At 36.1% G+C, this 18,439-nt stretch overlaps 1 protein-coding gene across 3 annotated transcripts in view; it reads left to right on the top strand.

Annotated features, from left to right (window-relative positions):
* The window catches only part of LOC134928092 (cadherin-19-like), a 213,782-nt gene that overhangs the window by 162,460 nt on the left and 32,883 nt on the right, over window positions 1-18,439 (top strand). For all 3 annotated transcript variants that reach the window (XM_063923397.1, XM_063923398.1, XM_063923396.1), the window contains 5 exons: window positions 6,367-6,531; window positions 7,640-7,827; window positions 10,525-10,760; window positions 12,908-13,041; window positions 14,824-14,945. In XM_063923397.1, the coding sequence (XP_063779467.1) occupies window positions 6,367-6,531; window positions 7,640-7,827; window positions 10,525-10,760; window positions 12,908-13,041; window positions 14,824-14,945 (845 nt within the window). The remainder of the gene's footprint in view (window positions 1-6,366; window positions 6,532-7,639; window positions 7,828-10,524; window positions 10,761-12,907; window positions 13,042-14,823; window positions 14,946-18,439) is intronic.

Raw genomic sequence — 18,439 nt, forward strand, 5'->3', positions numbered from 1 at the left:
GAAAAAAAACCACGGTTAGGTGGTATATATTATAATAATAATACAATTATGGATGGACGGACTGCCTGCCGACTGCCGACACAGAGGTAGCCACAGCCGTGAACTACCGCACTGTACACTGGTTGATAAAGAGATAGTAGTATACTCGTAACAACTAGTATGACACTATGACGGTATAAAGAAAGAAAAAAAAATACCACGGTTAGGTGGTATATATTGTAATACAATTATGGATGGACGGACTGCCTGCCGAGTTCCGACTGCCGACACAGAGGTAGCCACAGCCGTGAACTACCGCACTGTACTGTGTCTGCTGCTAATATAGACTGGTTGATAAAGAGATAGTATACAATACATACAACAATGAATATACTACTATACTGGTGGTCAGGCACTGGTCACCACTAGTCACACTGGCAGTGGCACTCCAGCAGCAAAAGTGTGCACTGTTTAATTTTAAATTAATATAATATTATGTACTCCTGGGGGCTCCTGCTATAACAACCTGCAGTGCTCCCCAGTCTCCCCCACAATTATTATAAGCTTTGCCTTTTATACATTGATGTGCAGCACACTGGGCTGAGCTGAGTGCACACAGACTGAGTCACACTGTGTGACTGGCTGCTGCTGTGTATCGTTTTTTTTCAGGCAGAGAACGGATATAGCAGAGAACGGATATATATTAAAATAAATAAAAGTTAACTAACAACAACTGCACTGGTCACTGTGGTAAACTCTGTCTGACTCTGCACAATCTCTCTCTCTCTTCTAATCTAATTTCTAATGGAGAGGACGCCAGCCACGTCCTCTCCCTATCAATCTCAATGCACGTGTGAAAATGGCGGCGACGCGCGGCTCCTTATATAGAATCCGAGTCTCGCGAGAATCCGACAGCGTCATGATGACGTTCGGGCGCGCTCGGGTTAACCGAGCAAGGCGGGAGGATCCGAGTCTGCTCGGACCCGTGAAAAAAACATGAAGTTCGTGCGGGTTCGGTTTCAGAGAAACCGAACCCGCTCATCTCTAAATACTATATATTTGTGTTGTAATGTAGACACTACTGTATATTTCTGTTATACTAGGGGTACCACTATATATTTCTAGCCTTGCCTCTAGAGTACAAGCAAAAGGGGATGTGTCATGTGGCTATGCTGCTAGTGTCATGTAGCCACCCCCCCTAGTGGCATGTGGCCACACCCCCTCACAGAACATAATCACACCCATTTTTTGGCACTCAGTACCACAAAGAAAATATTTCTACTAGCACCACTGCATCCATATCTCACCTTCTGTCCTCTATAAGACCCATCTCCCCTCCTCATGTCATTTCTGTTATCCATTCCCCCTTCTGACCTCTCCGCGATCCATCTTTTTCCCTCCTGTCCTCAATGCCATCCATCTTTCCTATACTTTCCTATACTCTACATGCTCTCCTTTCTACCTCTGTTCCACCTGGCACTACCCCCACTCCAACCCATACCATTCTTTATGTTCCTTCCTGCTATTCTGCTCCCTCAATTTCTCCCTGGCATTTTTTCTCCCTACCCTTTAACTTACCTTATTCACGTAGTGGCACTTATAAGGTGCTTCAATGCAGTTAAAAAGCTGTAGTCCTGTGATGCAGCTGCTCTCAGTCACTGATTGTTGGGTAGTATGCATTAATGACATCACTGCACACCACACTCCCAGCCTATCAATGACTGAACGCAGCTGTATTATCATATTCCATTTATTCTGTATACAGCAGGGAGAACTTAAGATCACCATACAATGTGACTGGATATGAGAATATAAGTATTAATCCATTAGCCCCCTGCTCAATAGATCCAAGCTGTTTTTGGCGGGTGAAAATGGACAGATATCACAATTATACCCCTTTCACACCGCAGCTTATACCCGGTATTTTGCCGTTTTAACTGGCTTCCTAAACGGGTCAAGCTGCGATGTGAAAGGGTCCCCTTCAATTTACCGTTTTCAAAATACCGGTATTTTGAAACGGTAAAAAAGCAGGGTCCTACCCGTTTCAGTCCCATTTCACTGTGCAGTGTGAAAGGGTCTGAAACGGTATTTGCAAGCCCCAGAAGATGATAGGCTGTCTCCATGTGTGATGTCACCAGCCACAACCAGGAAACAGCTTGGAAAACATAGGAGACACATGAGAGAGTGGCTTTATACACGTTTAAATGTGAAAAACACGGGAAAAAATGGCGTGGGGTCCCCCCTCCAAAGCATAACCAGCCTCGGGCTCTTCGAGCTGGTCCTGGTTCTAAAAATGCGGGGAAAAAATTGACAGGGGATCCCCCGTATTTTTAAAACCAGCACCAGGCTCTGCGCCTGGTGCTGGTGCAAAAAATACGGGGGACAAAACGAGTAGGGGTCCCCCGTATTTTTCACACCAGCATCAGGCTCCACTAGCTGGACAGATAATGCCACAGCCGGGGGTCACTTTTATGCCGTGCCCTGCGGCCGTGGCATTAAATATCCAACTAGTCACCCCTGGCCGGGGTACCCTACTCGTTTTGTCCCCAGTATTTTTTGCACCAGCACCAGGCGCAGAGCCCGGTGCTGGTTTTAAAAATACGGGGGATCCCCTGTCAATTTTTTCCCCGCATTTTTAGAACCAGGACCAGCTCGAAGAGCCCGAGGCTGGTTATGCTTTGGAGGGGGGACCCCACGCTATTTTTTTCCTGTATTTAACCATTCCATCTAAAAAAAATAATTATAATTTAAAAAAATATATAAATAATACTTGTGCCTCCAAAAAAGACAAACCAAGTACCTAATCCCATCTAATAAAAATAGATATGCTTCAAGCTGCTGGGTTCCATCGTACGACTATCCAAATTATTAATAATGAATTAATTAGTGATTAATAATAATGTGTGGGCCAGAAAAGTCCATTTATAATGACAACCACTGTTTTCTATGGGTGAAACGGGTTCAGTGTGAAAGGTACCAAAACGGGAATGAAATGGTAATTTACTGGTTACAACATGAGATGTGAAAGGGGTTTAACTGCTCAGACCCGTTTTAAGAACCGTTTCAAATACCATTTCAAAAGCAGGTTTTGCGATGTGAAAGCAGCATTATTGACCAATTGCAGGAAAATACATGGGATCAGAGATAAGTCCCCAATCCCATGTGTTATCATGGCTCCGGCAGACAGGGATAACTCCTAGCAATAAAATAACCCTTGGCCATAGACCATGGGTAATTGAATACTCCGCACAGTGTGTTTTGCATCCTGTATTACTTGGGATTTAATGATTATACTCCTGCATATTTTTTTGACCCATAAAGCTCTGTGCTATCCGGTTCCCAGGATCCTGGTACTGGAATCCTCTCCCATAATGTACATACTGTACTGCAAAGATATAATTTCAATACAAACAACAATACCAACTTATTACCACTAATACAGTTCTCTGTATTCAAATGATCATAGCATTTTATATATCAGTTAACTTTAGGAGATGCAAACTGAAAGGTCTAAGCAAGGTACTACAAAGTACTTCTAAGATAATAAATAGCATGGTTGGCATAGTACAGTAGCTAACATTAACACTAACACTGCTTTACAGCCCTGAGTTCATTAATTCAGTTCCAAAGAACTATTTTTGTTTGTATGGCTTTTTTCCAGGTACACCAGTTTTCTCCTATAACACCAAACAATAATTACCATTCTGTAAGTTATTTGGCTTTTGAGTAAAAAAAAAAAAACCTAGATTGTGTACACATGTGATACTTTAAATACATTAAGGAACATCCTAAAGAATGAACCACAAGAACATGTCAGAAAAACAAGATTATTTATGTTAATAGTCTCCTGGTGAATGGAATATTCATCATAATATTTTGGAATATAACATAGAAGTACAGGAAAGGTGTGCGGGATAACTGAATCTAATTCCTGCTGATCATTCAGGACTCAGAGGAAAGTCTACATCACAGGTTGAGTTCTGATGAGCCATCATTGGCCCTCATTCCGAGTTGTTCGCTCGCAAGCTGCTTTTAGCAGCTTTGCACATGCTAAGCCACCGCCTACTGGGAGTGAATCTTAGCATAGTAAAATTGCGAACGAAAGATTAGCAGAATTGCGAATAGACACTTCTTAGCAGTTTCTGAGTAGCTCCACACTTACTCGGCAACTGCGATCAGTTCAGTCAGTTTCGTTCCTGGTTTGATGTCACAAACACACCCAGCGTTCGCCCAGACACTCCCCCGTTCCTCCAGCTACTCCCGCGTTTTTCCCAGAAACGGTAGCGTTTTTTCACACACTCCCATAAAACGGCCAGTTTCCGCCCAGAAACATCCACTTACTGTCAATCACATTACGATCACCAGAACGAAGAAAAAACCTCGTAATGCCGTGAGTAAAATACCTAACTGCATAGCAAATTTACTTGGCACAGTCGCAGTGCGAACATTGCGCATACGCAATTAGCAGAAAATCGCTGCGATGTGAAGAAAATTACCGAACGAACAACTCGGAATGAGGGCCATTGTGCGTTACACTAGAAGAATGTTTTCCTAAATGTAGTACAAATGATCCACACATCCTATAAAGAATCTCTGAAGAACACAAAGTTCTGCTGTATCTACCTTCAACATGTGTAATTTTTTTGTTGGTACAGTAATTGTGGGTAATACCCTAAATTTCACAAATGTATCACAAAATACTATAAAATATGTATCTGGAATCTTTAAATTGTGCAATTTCATCTGTATATAACTAATATGCTAACATTTAACATACTGTACTAATACTGCCACAAATAAGGTACATAAAAGCATACTCATTTATTACATTGTCAATTATTTTTTCCCCAGTAAGACATTTTGCAATAACAAATGCTCAAGTGCATTATGATTATACAATATAACAATTGAATTGTGCAATGTGTTTTATTTCTCTGGTATAAAGTCATAATAAATTACAGTATCATGAAAAATTCATGACTATGTGGTTAGAAATCCATCTTCCAAAAGTACTGTAGCATATTCAGTTTACTGCAATGTGAATACAGTTTTAATTGGCAAAGTAAAAAGCAGTTCAATGATAAATACAAATATATCATAAATTAATTTTTATAGTCACAATAAAAAAATATATCTACACAAAATAAGTAAATCAACATTATTTTGAATTTATTTTAAAGTAAGTAAAACACTACGAAATACTGTACATATAAAATAATATTGTTTTTCATAAAAACTTTTTTTGACCTAATATAATCTTTTTGACACTTTATTTTAATATGGACATTTTGATTCAATACCATATTTTTATATACATATGCTCAAGTCATACACTATTTGATATCTCTTTCTGTATATAGAAAATAGTGTGCAATTACTTGATTTCAGTAAAAATGGGGTACAGATTAATAAAGGAAGTTATTTACATTTCTTTAAAAAACACAATTGATGTCGTACACTAGAAATAACTCAAATATTTTGTGTAAACGTATTTTCTATGTTTGTACAGTATGTCTCATGGCTTACCTGCAAGCAGCTATAAGCATAGGACTTCCCCCACAGCTATATAATTTATTAGATGAGTTCCCAAGTTCTCACCCTTTGGGTGAAGTGAGTGCTGACAAAACTATATAATATAGTAATGATATGGGGTAATTACAGTAGCTCCGCAGAGAGGTGTATTTGGTGCAGTGTCAAAGGGCTAAATAAGGACCCATAAGCAGTTCTTTTGGTGTATAAATAAATGAAAAGTGCTTTACTGACAGCATAAGTAAACAGAAACAAAACAACAAATAGCCTAGCCCCCATTCAGTGCAACTATATCTCATATCGAGCCCTCACTATAAGTAAACAGCTAATCTGCTGACATAATACAGAGTCTCTCACAAAAGTCTCAAACTCTGCTTTCTGCAGAGTAACACATTCTCTGGTCTGGTTATTGGCTTTGGACTACCACAGCTGCTCCCAAATACAGTCTAAGTCCTGCTCCCTGCAGGGTAACACTTGCTCTGGCCTGGTCTTTCGCTGGCTGGGCTGCCTGTCACAGCTTTACAGTTGCAGTATAAGGTGCTCTCTGTCTCCCACACGCAGAACCCTGGCCAGCCTTTATATTTTTTTGGCCTTATACAAAGAACTGTAAATAGTTGTAAGTTCCTTTTATTACTGCAAGGTGGAATATATGCTGTGGGGTTATCATTATTGTAAAATCATCATCATGTCTTTCATACATTTCAACATTTTGACCAAATTAATTTTGCAATATATTATGATAATGACTTTTCTTTTTTACAATACAGGTCTGTTTAATTTTTGCTTTTACTTTTGTTTTTAGGAATGACATGTTGCTGCACAAATTGATAGAACTTTGCATTTTCTTTTGTGTTTTAGGAATAATTCGTGTTGCTTCACAAATTGATAGAGAAACCAAAGATCATTATCATGTTATAATCCAAGCCAGAGACATGATTGGTAATGTTGGTGCTCTGTCAGCAACAACAACTGTAACCATTAAAGTATCTGATATAAATGATAATGCACCAAAATTTCAACAAAGTAAGCAACTTACATTTGTCATTTGTTGACCAGTACATGTAAAACAGCATAAAACAGATTAACAAGAGGATTCTGGAAGAGAGTTCAGTATTATAACAAAAGAAAACTACACTGAAGCAATTTATGAAACAGCGACAGCCATGTCCATCAAGCTTCTCCAGGATACTTGCAATTTTAAAAATATACTGTATCTTGGTGTAATTAAATAATATTTTAGAAACATTTTATTTTATAGATGTTCTGCAGTTACATATCTTTGCAAATGAATGATAATGGATTAATATTGCACTGATATATTTGAACACTGTGGCACTTGCACCAGACACATTCCTTGAGTTTTTTCTCTGCTAAATTGCTGTTGTTGTTTTTTACTAATGTACTGTACCATAAAGAAATGGCCCTTTAAAGATATTAAAACTAGGGAAAATTATTTATAATTCAAAAATAATAAAAATAAATACAGATGAAACATGTTTAAATAAGTTAGAAAATTTTACTTGGTGACCCATGAAGCAAGAAATGTCCTCTGCATGGTATCATATTAAATCTGCTTAGTCCATTGTACTTCAAGTGTGTATAGCACTTCTAGATGTCAATATCTCATCACAATGTGCCATGTAGCAGGCATTTTATCATGCTATTTTATTAATTTCTATGTTTTATTCATGTGCATAATGCAGAAGGGTAAAACATATAAACAACATTCATAAATACAACATGTTACAGAAAGAGCATCATTTTACATATATACATAAATATGTTGCTGAGGTTACATAATTATTTAGAGAATTCAGAGGGGAGAGGGCCCTTCTTATGATAGTTAATACTCTAGATGGATTCATAATTAACAGAATTCATATTCATATACATTTTCTATAAATTGTAGTTAAGTATTCATTAAAGATTAGAAAATAATATTGAATCTATACTGATAATGAGATGTTTATTTCTAGAAATCTAAGCTAATGGTTTATATAGAGTATATTGCATTTGATTTATTTTATATTAACATTAAACATTATGATATATTTGGACAAGCAAAAATGTAGTACACTGATTGAAAAAATTATTTCACATGTATTTTACATAAATGCACCGTATTTTACAGAAACATATAACATGTCAATAATAGAATCAGCATCAGTAGGAGAAATTGTTGGAATCATTTTTGCTGATGACATTGATATTGGAAGGAATGCAGAAATGGTTTACTCAATTGAAGAAAAGGGTGATTACAATATGTTTAATATAAGCACTGATTCTATAACGCAAGAAGGCATCTTAACATTAAACAAGGTAAAGTGTTATTAACCACAATATGAATGTTATAGAATAGTACATTTATATAATTAGCCTCAGTGAGTTAGAACAGAGCTGAAAGCAAGCCATCTTATTGTATATAATTGAAATAAACTAAATTAAAAAAATTAAATTTAAAATAGACAGAAACAGATATGCTGTTAAAATATAAAAATGTGTGTGTATATTTATTTTAATGATTACTATAATTTTTTGTGGTTCTGGTTTACAAACATAAACTAGCTTATGTACAACAAAACATTAATTTATAATTTAAGAGTTAAGTGAGTAAAATATGATAAAAACCTGCTAGGGTATGCATGAATATGAAAATTTGAGAGGGGTTCCTTCAGTGAGGTTGTCATGTGAGGGAACAATAGTAATTAGTAAATGAAATGATCCTTCCACAAAAGTTAGAACTCTTCCCTTCAAACAATTATTTTTACAGTCTATGCATAGATTGTATGTATTAACTTTTTCTACAAAATATTAAATCTTTAAAATTTTTGTTTGTGAACAGTAAATGTCACATTTTATTCATGCTTGGGAGATATATGGTTTGCATGTTATTTGGTAATACTAGTTTTTTTTTTAAATATACAGTATCACAATATACTTCTCTGTCTCATTTCTAGAAAAAAAAAAACGTAACTCAAAATTTAAAATTGTGATGCTTCAAACAAATAACGTCCTGATATTTTCTTAAAATGAAGCATTTACATCATTCATAAATTCTTGGAGTACATTGTTTTAGTTGCAGAAATGTTAGACATACAGTACTGCTGAACAAAAATAAACACTTAAGAGGTATATTATACATTTGGAATATATTCATGTGATTAAACTGATAAATGGTTATGTAAACAAAGTAAAAATAAAGTATTTTTTACTTAAACTTTAACAAGTGAAGTTGAAGCATCAAGATGCACAGTTTGTTAATGCACCTCACTATTAGTGGTTAGGAGATGTCACGGTATCTCCAACAGTTGGACAGCAGTTCAAATGACTCATCATTGGTATGGTGAAACAATTAACCAATGCTCCCTTTCCCATCCAGATAACCAGTCTACCCTCTTGTATGCTTACTTGGTGTTGACAGATTAAACAAAATATATTAAATGAATGTCAAGTAAGTAGTACAGTACTTAGTTGAATTTTGCAAGATTTATTTAAGTTATCTTTCCTAACACCTCCATCTTAACACCCAAAAAGTCAGCCACAGACCAAAATTCAGCAACATGTTTTATTTTATTATATTGATAAGGAAAATATTGAATGCTGGGAACATACTAATTTCATGCATTTAGTGATAATGTCACATGTTCTATAGTCATAAATGAACACCAGGTGCTGATATTCAGTTTTACTTTGTACTGTAGTTATAACTAAAAGGTGGAATGTAAAAAAATATAAATAATTGTCATAGTCATTCCACATACTTGAAATGGAAAATTTGGAATTTGCTAACTCTTGTCAATTGTGCCAATAATTTATTAGAGTCTCTGAATACAAATATTGTCCAGATGTTAGAAATTATGTTTCCAGGAGAGTTGGAGATGTGTGAAAGTGTAGATTTATATTTTACACTTAAAAATATATAAGAAATTACCTGGCTGGTATAGGTTATGTTATGATTAAATAGGTAACATAGTGCCCAAAACACAAGGTTACACACATATAACAAAATTTCAAGACCTCGGAAAAGCAAATGGGCATGAAAGTGTCAGAAACTCATGATTGCATTAGGTAATAGAAAATCATGAGGCACAGGTATCAAGATTGCACACAAATAGTAAAATGTCAGGAGTGTCAGGAATGCAGAATTTTATATAGGTAGCAGGTATCCAAGAACTAGGGATTGCAGGGTCATGATAAATATATTATTATTATTATTATTATTATTATTATTATTATTATTATTATTATTAAGCCCTTTTCTCAAGGCACTTAACAGAAACCATGAACATAATAAAGAGGTTTAGAGTTGCAGAAAATACAGAAATCATGAATATATTACAAAGGTGTGCCAGTCATCAATTCCAAGGATTATTCCTCCTTCTCACTAATGTTCTGCCTTAGACAATAGGAACATAAAGGATTTTAAAAACCAACAGCCAGAAGAGATCTGTTCTGCACTTGAGCAGAATGGATCTCATCATTTATAAGTGGAGGCACATGGTGCATGTGATGCAACCAAACCAGGAAACATACAACCAGTTGGTTCACCCTTTCCCAGTGGCTGCCATTGTCTGCAGCCACTGTGATCCTGCCGTGCCGTCCGATCAGCAATGATCGCCAGTATGGCAACAGAGAGGGGAGGGTGCATGGAGGCAGAGGGACCTTCCTGTCCATCTGACAGCAGCAGCGGAGGGAAGTTTCTCTTCCCTGCCACTACTAACACTGTTTATCTGACTGGTCACATCCTGTCCAACTAGGTCAGATAAAGCACTTGCTGGTGTGGTCGCATCTGATATGACCATGCTAGGCAAGTTGTTAATTAAAATGTTTATAATGGCATACATACTATTTAAACAGCCATCTTTGAAGTAACACATATGACATTTTGTCAGTAATGCTTGTTTTTGATTAAACAATATATGTTATGTAACAGGAATAATATAAATTTTAAATTATTATAGCTGCACATTAAATATAAAAGTATAGAATAATTTTATTTATTTTCTAAAATATTAGGTTGTTGACTTCGAAAGGAGAAGCAGAAGATACATCATTCAAGTAATAGCACAAAACAAGTTCCAAATCGATTTGTTTGATACAGCAATTATAAGGATCTATGTTATAGATGTTGATGAACCTCCAGTGTTTATCAAGAAAGAATATTTCATGGAAATACTTGAAAATGCAACTATTGGATCATATATTGGTTCTGTGACTGCCAAAGACCCAGATATTACCAATAGCACAGTCAGGTATAATACCTTTGTACTGCATTATGTTAGATATAATAGTGTACTTTAACTGAGAGAGTTTTGAACAGCTTTCAGAGGAACAGCAGAAGTCATCACACAACGTTGAACTATGAGCTAAAATGGGAAAATGTAATATGTAACTAGGGTCATTTAGTGCAAATACATAAGCATGCATCACTGAGCAACTAGATATGGGGAATATGACAACATATAAGATATCTATTGCATATTAGCAATATTTTCTTCAATTTAATAGACTGTAGTTTCTAGGGATTTAAAATTATTACCAATTAAACAGGATGATTGAACAAAATAATGATGTAGATGATTGTACAATAATTTAACTGACATTCTATTAACTCTAAAGGATCTATGCATTCTTATGTGTCATTTCTCTGAATGTAAATTGGTACTGGAAGGATAACACCAAACTAGAAATCATTTCACTGCCTCTTTGTGCCTTATATTTCTGAGTGTCTAAAATTGCAAATTGGGATCAATTGTACTGGGTGAAAAAAAAATACTAATTTACTGTATTAGATATATTATTAAGGTATGTCTGGTACATTAGGGATTTCCACATAATGTATTTTTTTCTAAAAGTTGCAACAATATACAGTAACTAATCTTTTTAATATACATTTAAAACATATATTTCTATTTATACACATTGTTCATGGCATTATAACTTACAAATTGCTTAACTGATTAGTGGTATTTTTCATAGTAACCATAATAAAACATAAGGTGATCTTGTTCATGTGTATGACGATATTATGGAATAGAAGATATGCCAAGTTTCTGGAAATAACATAGCATTTTTTATTTTGTATTTTACTTTATGTTTACATATACTGTATCAAATGTTCCTGCATTAACAGCAAATTTTAATGTCATAATCCATTGTTTATTGTAAAACTTTTGTGCATTTACATATAAGTGGTTTCTCCTATTGCTTGCATAAAAAATACTTTGTTAAAATGACAAATCACAGAAAAAATTTAGTTTTATTGGTATACTGCGACTATTACATTTTCTGCAACTGCATCTGGACCCATAAATTCATAGGCCTGGCTTCTGGTTTAGTGTGCTGAAAGTAATATATCACCAGCAGTAGAATAGTTCTGCCTTTTTTGTCAGTTATATGTGGGTAAAATAGCTGGAAATTAGAATACAAATAACAGCAATGTGGAACTTTAGATAATGGCCCAAATGTATTAATACTTAAAAAGTGATAAAGTGGAAATGGCAAAAGAGTGCTCAAGCTCTAGCCAACCAAGCTGTTTTTGAAAAATGACAGTTAAGAGCTGGTTGGCTTGTCATTTATCACTCTTTATCTGTCTCCAGTTTATCACTTATTAAGGCTTAATACATTTGAGAATGTGATGAAAGGGTTTAGTCCACAGGATTATTATTATTATTATTATTATTATTATTATTATTATTATTATTAATAATTTATTTTTTTACATTTATTCATGTGGAACAAAACATATTATATGTACATATTATACATATTATATTGGTAATCCAAAACTTGGTAATGATAGACACACAGAGAAGTAAGAGGGCCCTACTTGCAAACTTACAATCTATAGGGAATCCTAGAAGATCCATCCCATCACTGGTGTTTTTCATTATTGTGCATCAAAAATCATTTGAATAGCTTAGGTTAAATTAGATATAGAAAATATAAATGTAAGAAAGATTACTAGATTGCAAGCCTTCTAGACTTGTAGAATTAATTTACTATATAAAAACATTTACATTGTTTGGATTTGAGAATATTAGAAATGTCTATATAAAGATAAATCTGTTGTTTAATAGTTAAACACATTCTTTTAACATAAACAATTTTGGAGATATAATTTAAGTGAGGTTGAGATGTTATATGATCATAAAAGTAATTTATTACTTCTAAAAAAATATAATGGAAAATACCATACCATGCACAAATATACAGTAAGAGGGATTCAGTTCCTCTAAATGTAGTCCTGGGTTAAAGTTAATAAGCTCATGGTAACCGTATGCATTATTGTTAATGACAATACACAAATAGGCAATTTATGATCATATAGTGTAATATTTTACTCTGAATTACATAAGCTATTCCTGAATATAATAATGGAATAATTTAATTACATTAGGTATGGAATTCTTCAAAAAAAGTATTCCAGATCATTTGAAATTCATTCAAACAATGGCTCAATTATCACAGCCAAACACCTGGATAGAGAGTCTGATTCTTGGCATAATATAACAGTAACAGCAACAGAGGCAAGTAAGTGATGTTTTTGATATATGAATATATTATTATATTATAATACTATTATTATTATGATGATGTTCTTCACTTTATTTTTATTCTATATATCTACATTATCTCTCATCATGATCATCATCACTGTTCATATATAGGTGCCACAAAACTCTGTAGTACCAGAGGATTAAACTTCCAAATTTTACAAAATACATTTGCACAAAAAAAGAGCAGTAACCATAGCCCTACTCATGATAGCTGACAGTCTAGTCATAGAGAGAATTGTGGAGATGAAAAGAACTAGTGGCCAAGGACATAGGACTTTAGCTGGTACGACATGCAGAGGGAGTGATGTCAGGTGCATTCACATATACTATAGAGTAAAGGTAAGCTTTCAGTGGATAAAAGCTTACAGAGTCGTGGGAACGTCTGGCAGAGTAGCACAGCAGAAGTCTTAGATGTCAGAGTGAAATATGTTTATCAAAGAGGAAATTAGACATATGCAAGAGTGAGAGGGAGATCAAAGATGACAAGTTTTGAGTGTATCATGTGGTGAGGTTAGAGATGTATTAATGGGAGAATTTGGTGAGGGCTTTTAAGATGAGGATCAGAAGTTAAATTGAATTATGGAAAAAAATGGACACCCAATTTAGGTGAAGAGGATGGATGAGGAAGTAGCAATTATATTTGAACTTACCAATAAGTTGAGTTACTGTATAAGAAAATGATAAAGGTTTCACAGGCAAGTGCAAGATTCAGGGTTATATGTTTTTCACACTGACACACCAACACACACATGCACTCACTCTCTCTCTCTCTCTCTCTCACACACACACACACACACACACACACACACACACACACACACAGACACACTCAAAAACAATTATTCCCACTATGGGAGGAGGGATTGGTTGGGTACTGAACCCCACTAATAAATTCCCCACTGTAACTTAAGTAACAATGGACTTTGGAAACAGTGGAGACAGGCATATTATCAATTGTGAGGAACAGTAGGGACTTGAAAAGGGTGAAGATGATGAGCTGTGTATTGAAAGGGATTGCACATGTACATGGAGATGGCCAAGAGGCCAGTGGAGACAGGATTTTAAGAGAAGAAGAAAAGTCAGGAGAAGAGAGGTAGATTGCTGTATCTCTGCATTTTGATGTTGGTGGAGGACAAGGATGTAGGTTAATTTACCAAAGGAATTGGAGTAAAGACAGAAAAGCAGAGGGATAAAAATAGAGCCTTGAGGAATCTCAATAGATGGAGGAATTGCAAGTAGCAGAAACCCTAAATGATCATTTAGAAAGACAGGAGGAAACCACTGTGAAAGCCTATGGAGTGAAGTGCATCAAGGAGAAGAGTGTAGCCTAAAGTACTGAAAGCAGCAGAGGGTTCAATGAAAATTAGAAGGGAGAAGAAGCTGGAGATGGTGCAGGGATTGCAGTGAGTTGGGAATGATGTCTACTGGAAATGACCACTGGAAGAAATTAGTGTGAGGTTTAGAGGCATTAGTGCCAGAAGGGTTGATGATGTAGATACCCTGAAATAAAAGTGGGTAGGTAGTAATGAAGTCAGATAACTGAAACCTATCTTTCACAAATAAAAGTATACAGTAATAGTATATTTAACCACTTAGCTGGCATGGTCAGATCACATGCAACATTTAAAAAACAATGTTATAAACTGTTTTGAAGAGAAAAATCCTCAGTTAAGTGGTTTATAATCAATATTGTATCAAATTGTACTTTTAAACATTTTATGTAATTTTTTTCATAAAATTTCCATTTGTTGTTCAGAAAATGATGCCCATGTATCATATGTGCAAGTGCATATTCGAGTTATTGATGTAAATGATAATGCTCCTCAACTTCAAAATGAATACGATACATATGTCTGTGAAAAAGCAAGAGCAGGACAGGTAATATATACCATATTCATTTTTAAATTTGACCAAACATACAAATATTGTCGATAATGTAGTGCTTCTATGCCTGTGGGGCTCTTAACACTGCACTGCTTTTTTATTTGAACACTAAGTCAGTCTGCAGAAAGTTGGGCAGGTTAGCATATTTTGTTTTTTTTAAATATACAAAATGGAAACAAGTGGACATGAAGGTCTTGCATAATGATTTTGAAGCTTTTTATCATAGTTTTTGATAAATGTACATCAAGAAATGTGCTTCGCTGCAAATCATCGGAAAAACTCTGTTAAGAAGCTGCTTTTATTAAGGGGTCTACTATGGTATGCTGGCTCTTGGGATTCCGGCACCCAGCACACCGGTGCCAAGATCCTGACCACTGGCATGCCGGCAGCAGGGCAAGTGCATAAGAGCTCCTTGCAGACTCACTGCACTCTCCATGCTGCACTCGTCACGCTGCACTCACCACGCTGAGGGCACGGTGGTGCGCTATGCATGTCATGCTAGTTATTCTCCCTCCATGGGGGTCATGGCCCCCCAAGAGGGAGAGTAGTTGTCGGTATGCCGGCTGTCGGGATTCTGGCGCCAGTATGCTGAGTGCTGGGATCCCAACAGCTGGCATATCAAATGCATCCCTTATTAAGTATGCAAATGTCTGACTGCTATTCTGTTTTCTTCTCCAGTCACATACCCCAGCCAAATCTCAGGCATAGGTAACCGTGATACTGTACTTGTGGCCTGGCTATATGTTAAGTCATTAAGCAATGACTTTTTTTGGCTGGTGGTTATATGAAGGCCTTTCAAGAACAGAGGTGGTATTGCAGTTTCAGGTTAGGATCTGCTGGGCAGGGCTCAGAAATAGACAGGACTGTCTCTAAACAATTATGACATGACAGTTATTACTGTGAAAAAACAAAGATAATTTTCTCCACTGAGTACTTTTAAAATGGGTCCATTTAGGGATTAGTTAGGGCAATTAACTGTCTGTTTTGTACACATACAGCATAAAGACATTTTTAGTATTTTTTTAGAATTTTGGGGGTCATTCCGAGTTGATCGCTCTGAGTACTTTTAAAATGGGTCCATTTAGGGATTAGTTAGGGCATTTAACTCTCTGTTTTGTACACATACAGCATAAAGATATTTTTAGTATTTTTTTAGAATTTTGGGGGTCATTCCGAGTTGATCGCTCGTTAGCTAGGTTTAGCAGCCGTGCAAACGCTATGACGTCCCCCACTGGGAAGTGTATTTTAGCTTAGCAGAAGTGCGAACGCATGTGCAGCCGAGCTCTGCAAAAACCGTTTGTGCACTTTCTAAGTAGCTCTGAACCTACTCAGCACTTGTAATCACTTCAGCCTATTCGTGTCCTGATTTGACGTCATACACCCACCCAGCGAACGCACAGCCACGCCTGCGTTTTTTCAGACATGCCTGCGTTTTTGCAAACACTCCCTGAAAATGGTCAGTTGACACCCAGAAACACCCCCTTCCTGTCAATCTTCTTGCGGCCGTCAGTGCAACTGAAAACTTCGCTAGAACCTGTGCAAAGCAACAAATGCCTTTGTACCCGTACGTCGCGCCTGCGCATTGAGGTGCATATGCATGCACAGAAATGCAGTTTTTTAGCCTGATCGCTGCGCTGCAAACAACGGCAGCTAGTGATCAACTCGGAATGACTCCCCATGTGCACTGCAGGTGTGGCAGATATAAAATTTCCAGAGAGAGTTAGATTTGGGTGGGTTATTTTGTTTCTGTGCAGGGTAAATACTGGATGCTTTATTTTTACTCTGCAATTCAGATTTCAGTTTGAACACACCCCACTCAACTCTAACTCTCTCTGCACATGTTTAACCTGCCCCCCTGCAGTACACATGGGGCCTAATTCAGAGTTGAACGCAGCAGCAAATGTGTTAGCAGTTGGGCAAAACCAGGGGCCTAATTCTGAGTTGATCGCAGCAGCAAATTTGTTAGCAGTTGGGCAAAACCATGTGGACTGTAGGGGGGACAGATGTAACATGTGCAGAGAGAGTTAGATTTGGGTGGGGTGTATTCAAACTGAAATCTAAATTGCAGTGTAAAAATAAAGCAGCCAGTATTCACTCTACACAGAAACATAATAACCCACCCAAATCTAACTCTCTCTGCAAATGTTATATCTGCCCCCCCCCCTGCAGTGCACATGGTTTTGCCCAACTGCTAACAAATTTGCTGCTGCGATCAACTCTGAATTACCCCCATGGTTTAGCCCAACTGCTAACAAATTTGCTGCTGTGATCAACTCTGGATTAGGCCCTTTATGTGAGACAGAAGTTGTAAAGGAAATACATTATTTTTTTTAACTCTGCTTTCTGTAAATAAATTCAAGCAAACCCCATTTGCAAATAATATTGTGGCAAAATGTGTATACTTTTAAAAAAGCAGTTGAAAATTCCACATGCAGATGACACTTCGTAATTTTACAAACAAAGTACCCTATTCAGTTTGGATCGCAAATCTTGCTAAAAATCAGTTGCTGCAATCAAATAGTTGCCACCTCGAAATAACGCCCATTGCAGAAATTGCAAGTGCATCACAATGTGTGATGTGATCACATAACCACATGCAAATACTGAAACATCAAAAAGTTTTTCCAAGGTCGTCCACAATTTGGCATACGCAAGAGGCTGGAACTGGTCACTGCTGATGTCAGAGTCCCACCCAAAAAATGCCTTGCCATGCCTGTATATTTACAAACACACCCACAAAACACCATGTTTCCACCCCTAAACTCTGGCTTCCTGTCAATCCATATGTGATTGGTTGAAGCACAATGCATTTTCAGATATTATTGCTAATCGTGTGTGCGTATGCACAATGCAAATGCTGAGCATCCGCAGTCATTTGATAATCGGCTGGATTACAATTCTTAAATTTCATGACCCAACCTGAATCTGGTCCAAGAAACATGAAAACATGAGCTCTTGGGGGTGTATGAGATTTTATTTAAAAAAATCACATTTAAAAATATAATTTCACCACATTGCTAATCCATTAGAGAAGACAACTAAAATACTGTAGAATGCAAAATCTTTGTAAGAAAAATGTTTTATAAATTGTATTTAAATTAATATTATGAATTGTGATTATTACATAGTCCTACAATCTAAAATTGCAACATATGAATTTAATGATTTAATTGATATTTTGCATTTTAGTATACTTTACTTTTTAACCATATTAATCCAACACAAGAATATCTTGTTATATTTTATGATAATTGATCATTTTATGAAAAATGGAATTTGGCTTCAATACTTTTTAACTAAAATGATGTATTTTTATACAAAAGAATATTTTATAACAAGTAAATGTTTGCTCTACTTCAATCACAGTTTTAGAGAATGCTTACATTTCATTAATGAATGTACTATAAACAGGAGGCTGAGACATTTAGATGCCCGTATAGCTATACAACCACACAATGAAGTAATGAAACTATAAACAAATATCTAAT

This window comes from Pseudophryne corroboree, chromosome 5 (assembly GCF_028390025.1).
Source record: "Pseudophryne corroboree isolate aPseCor3 chromosome 5, aPseCor3.hap2, whole genome shotgun sequence".
Taxonomy (NCBI): Eukaryota; Metazoa; Chordata; class Amphibia; order Anura; family Myobatrachidae; genus Pseudophryne; species Pseudophryne corroboree.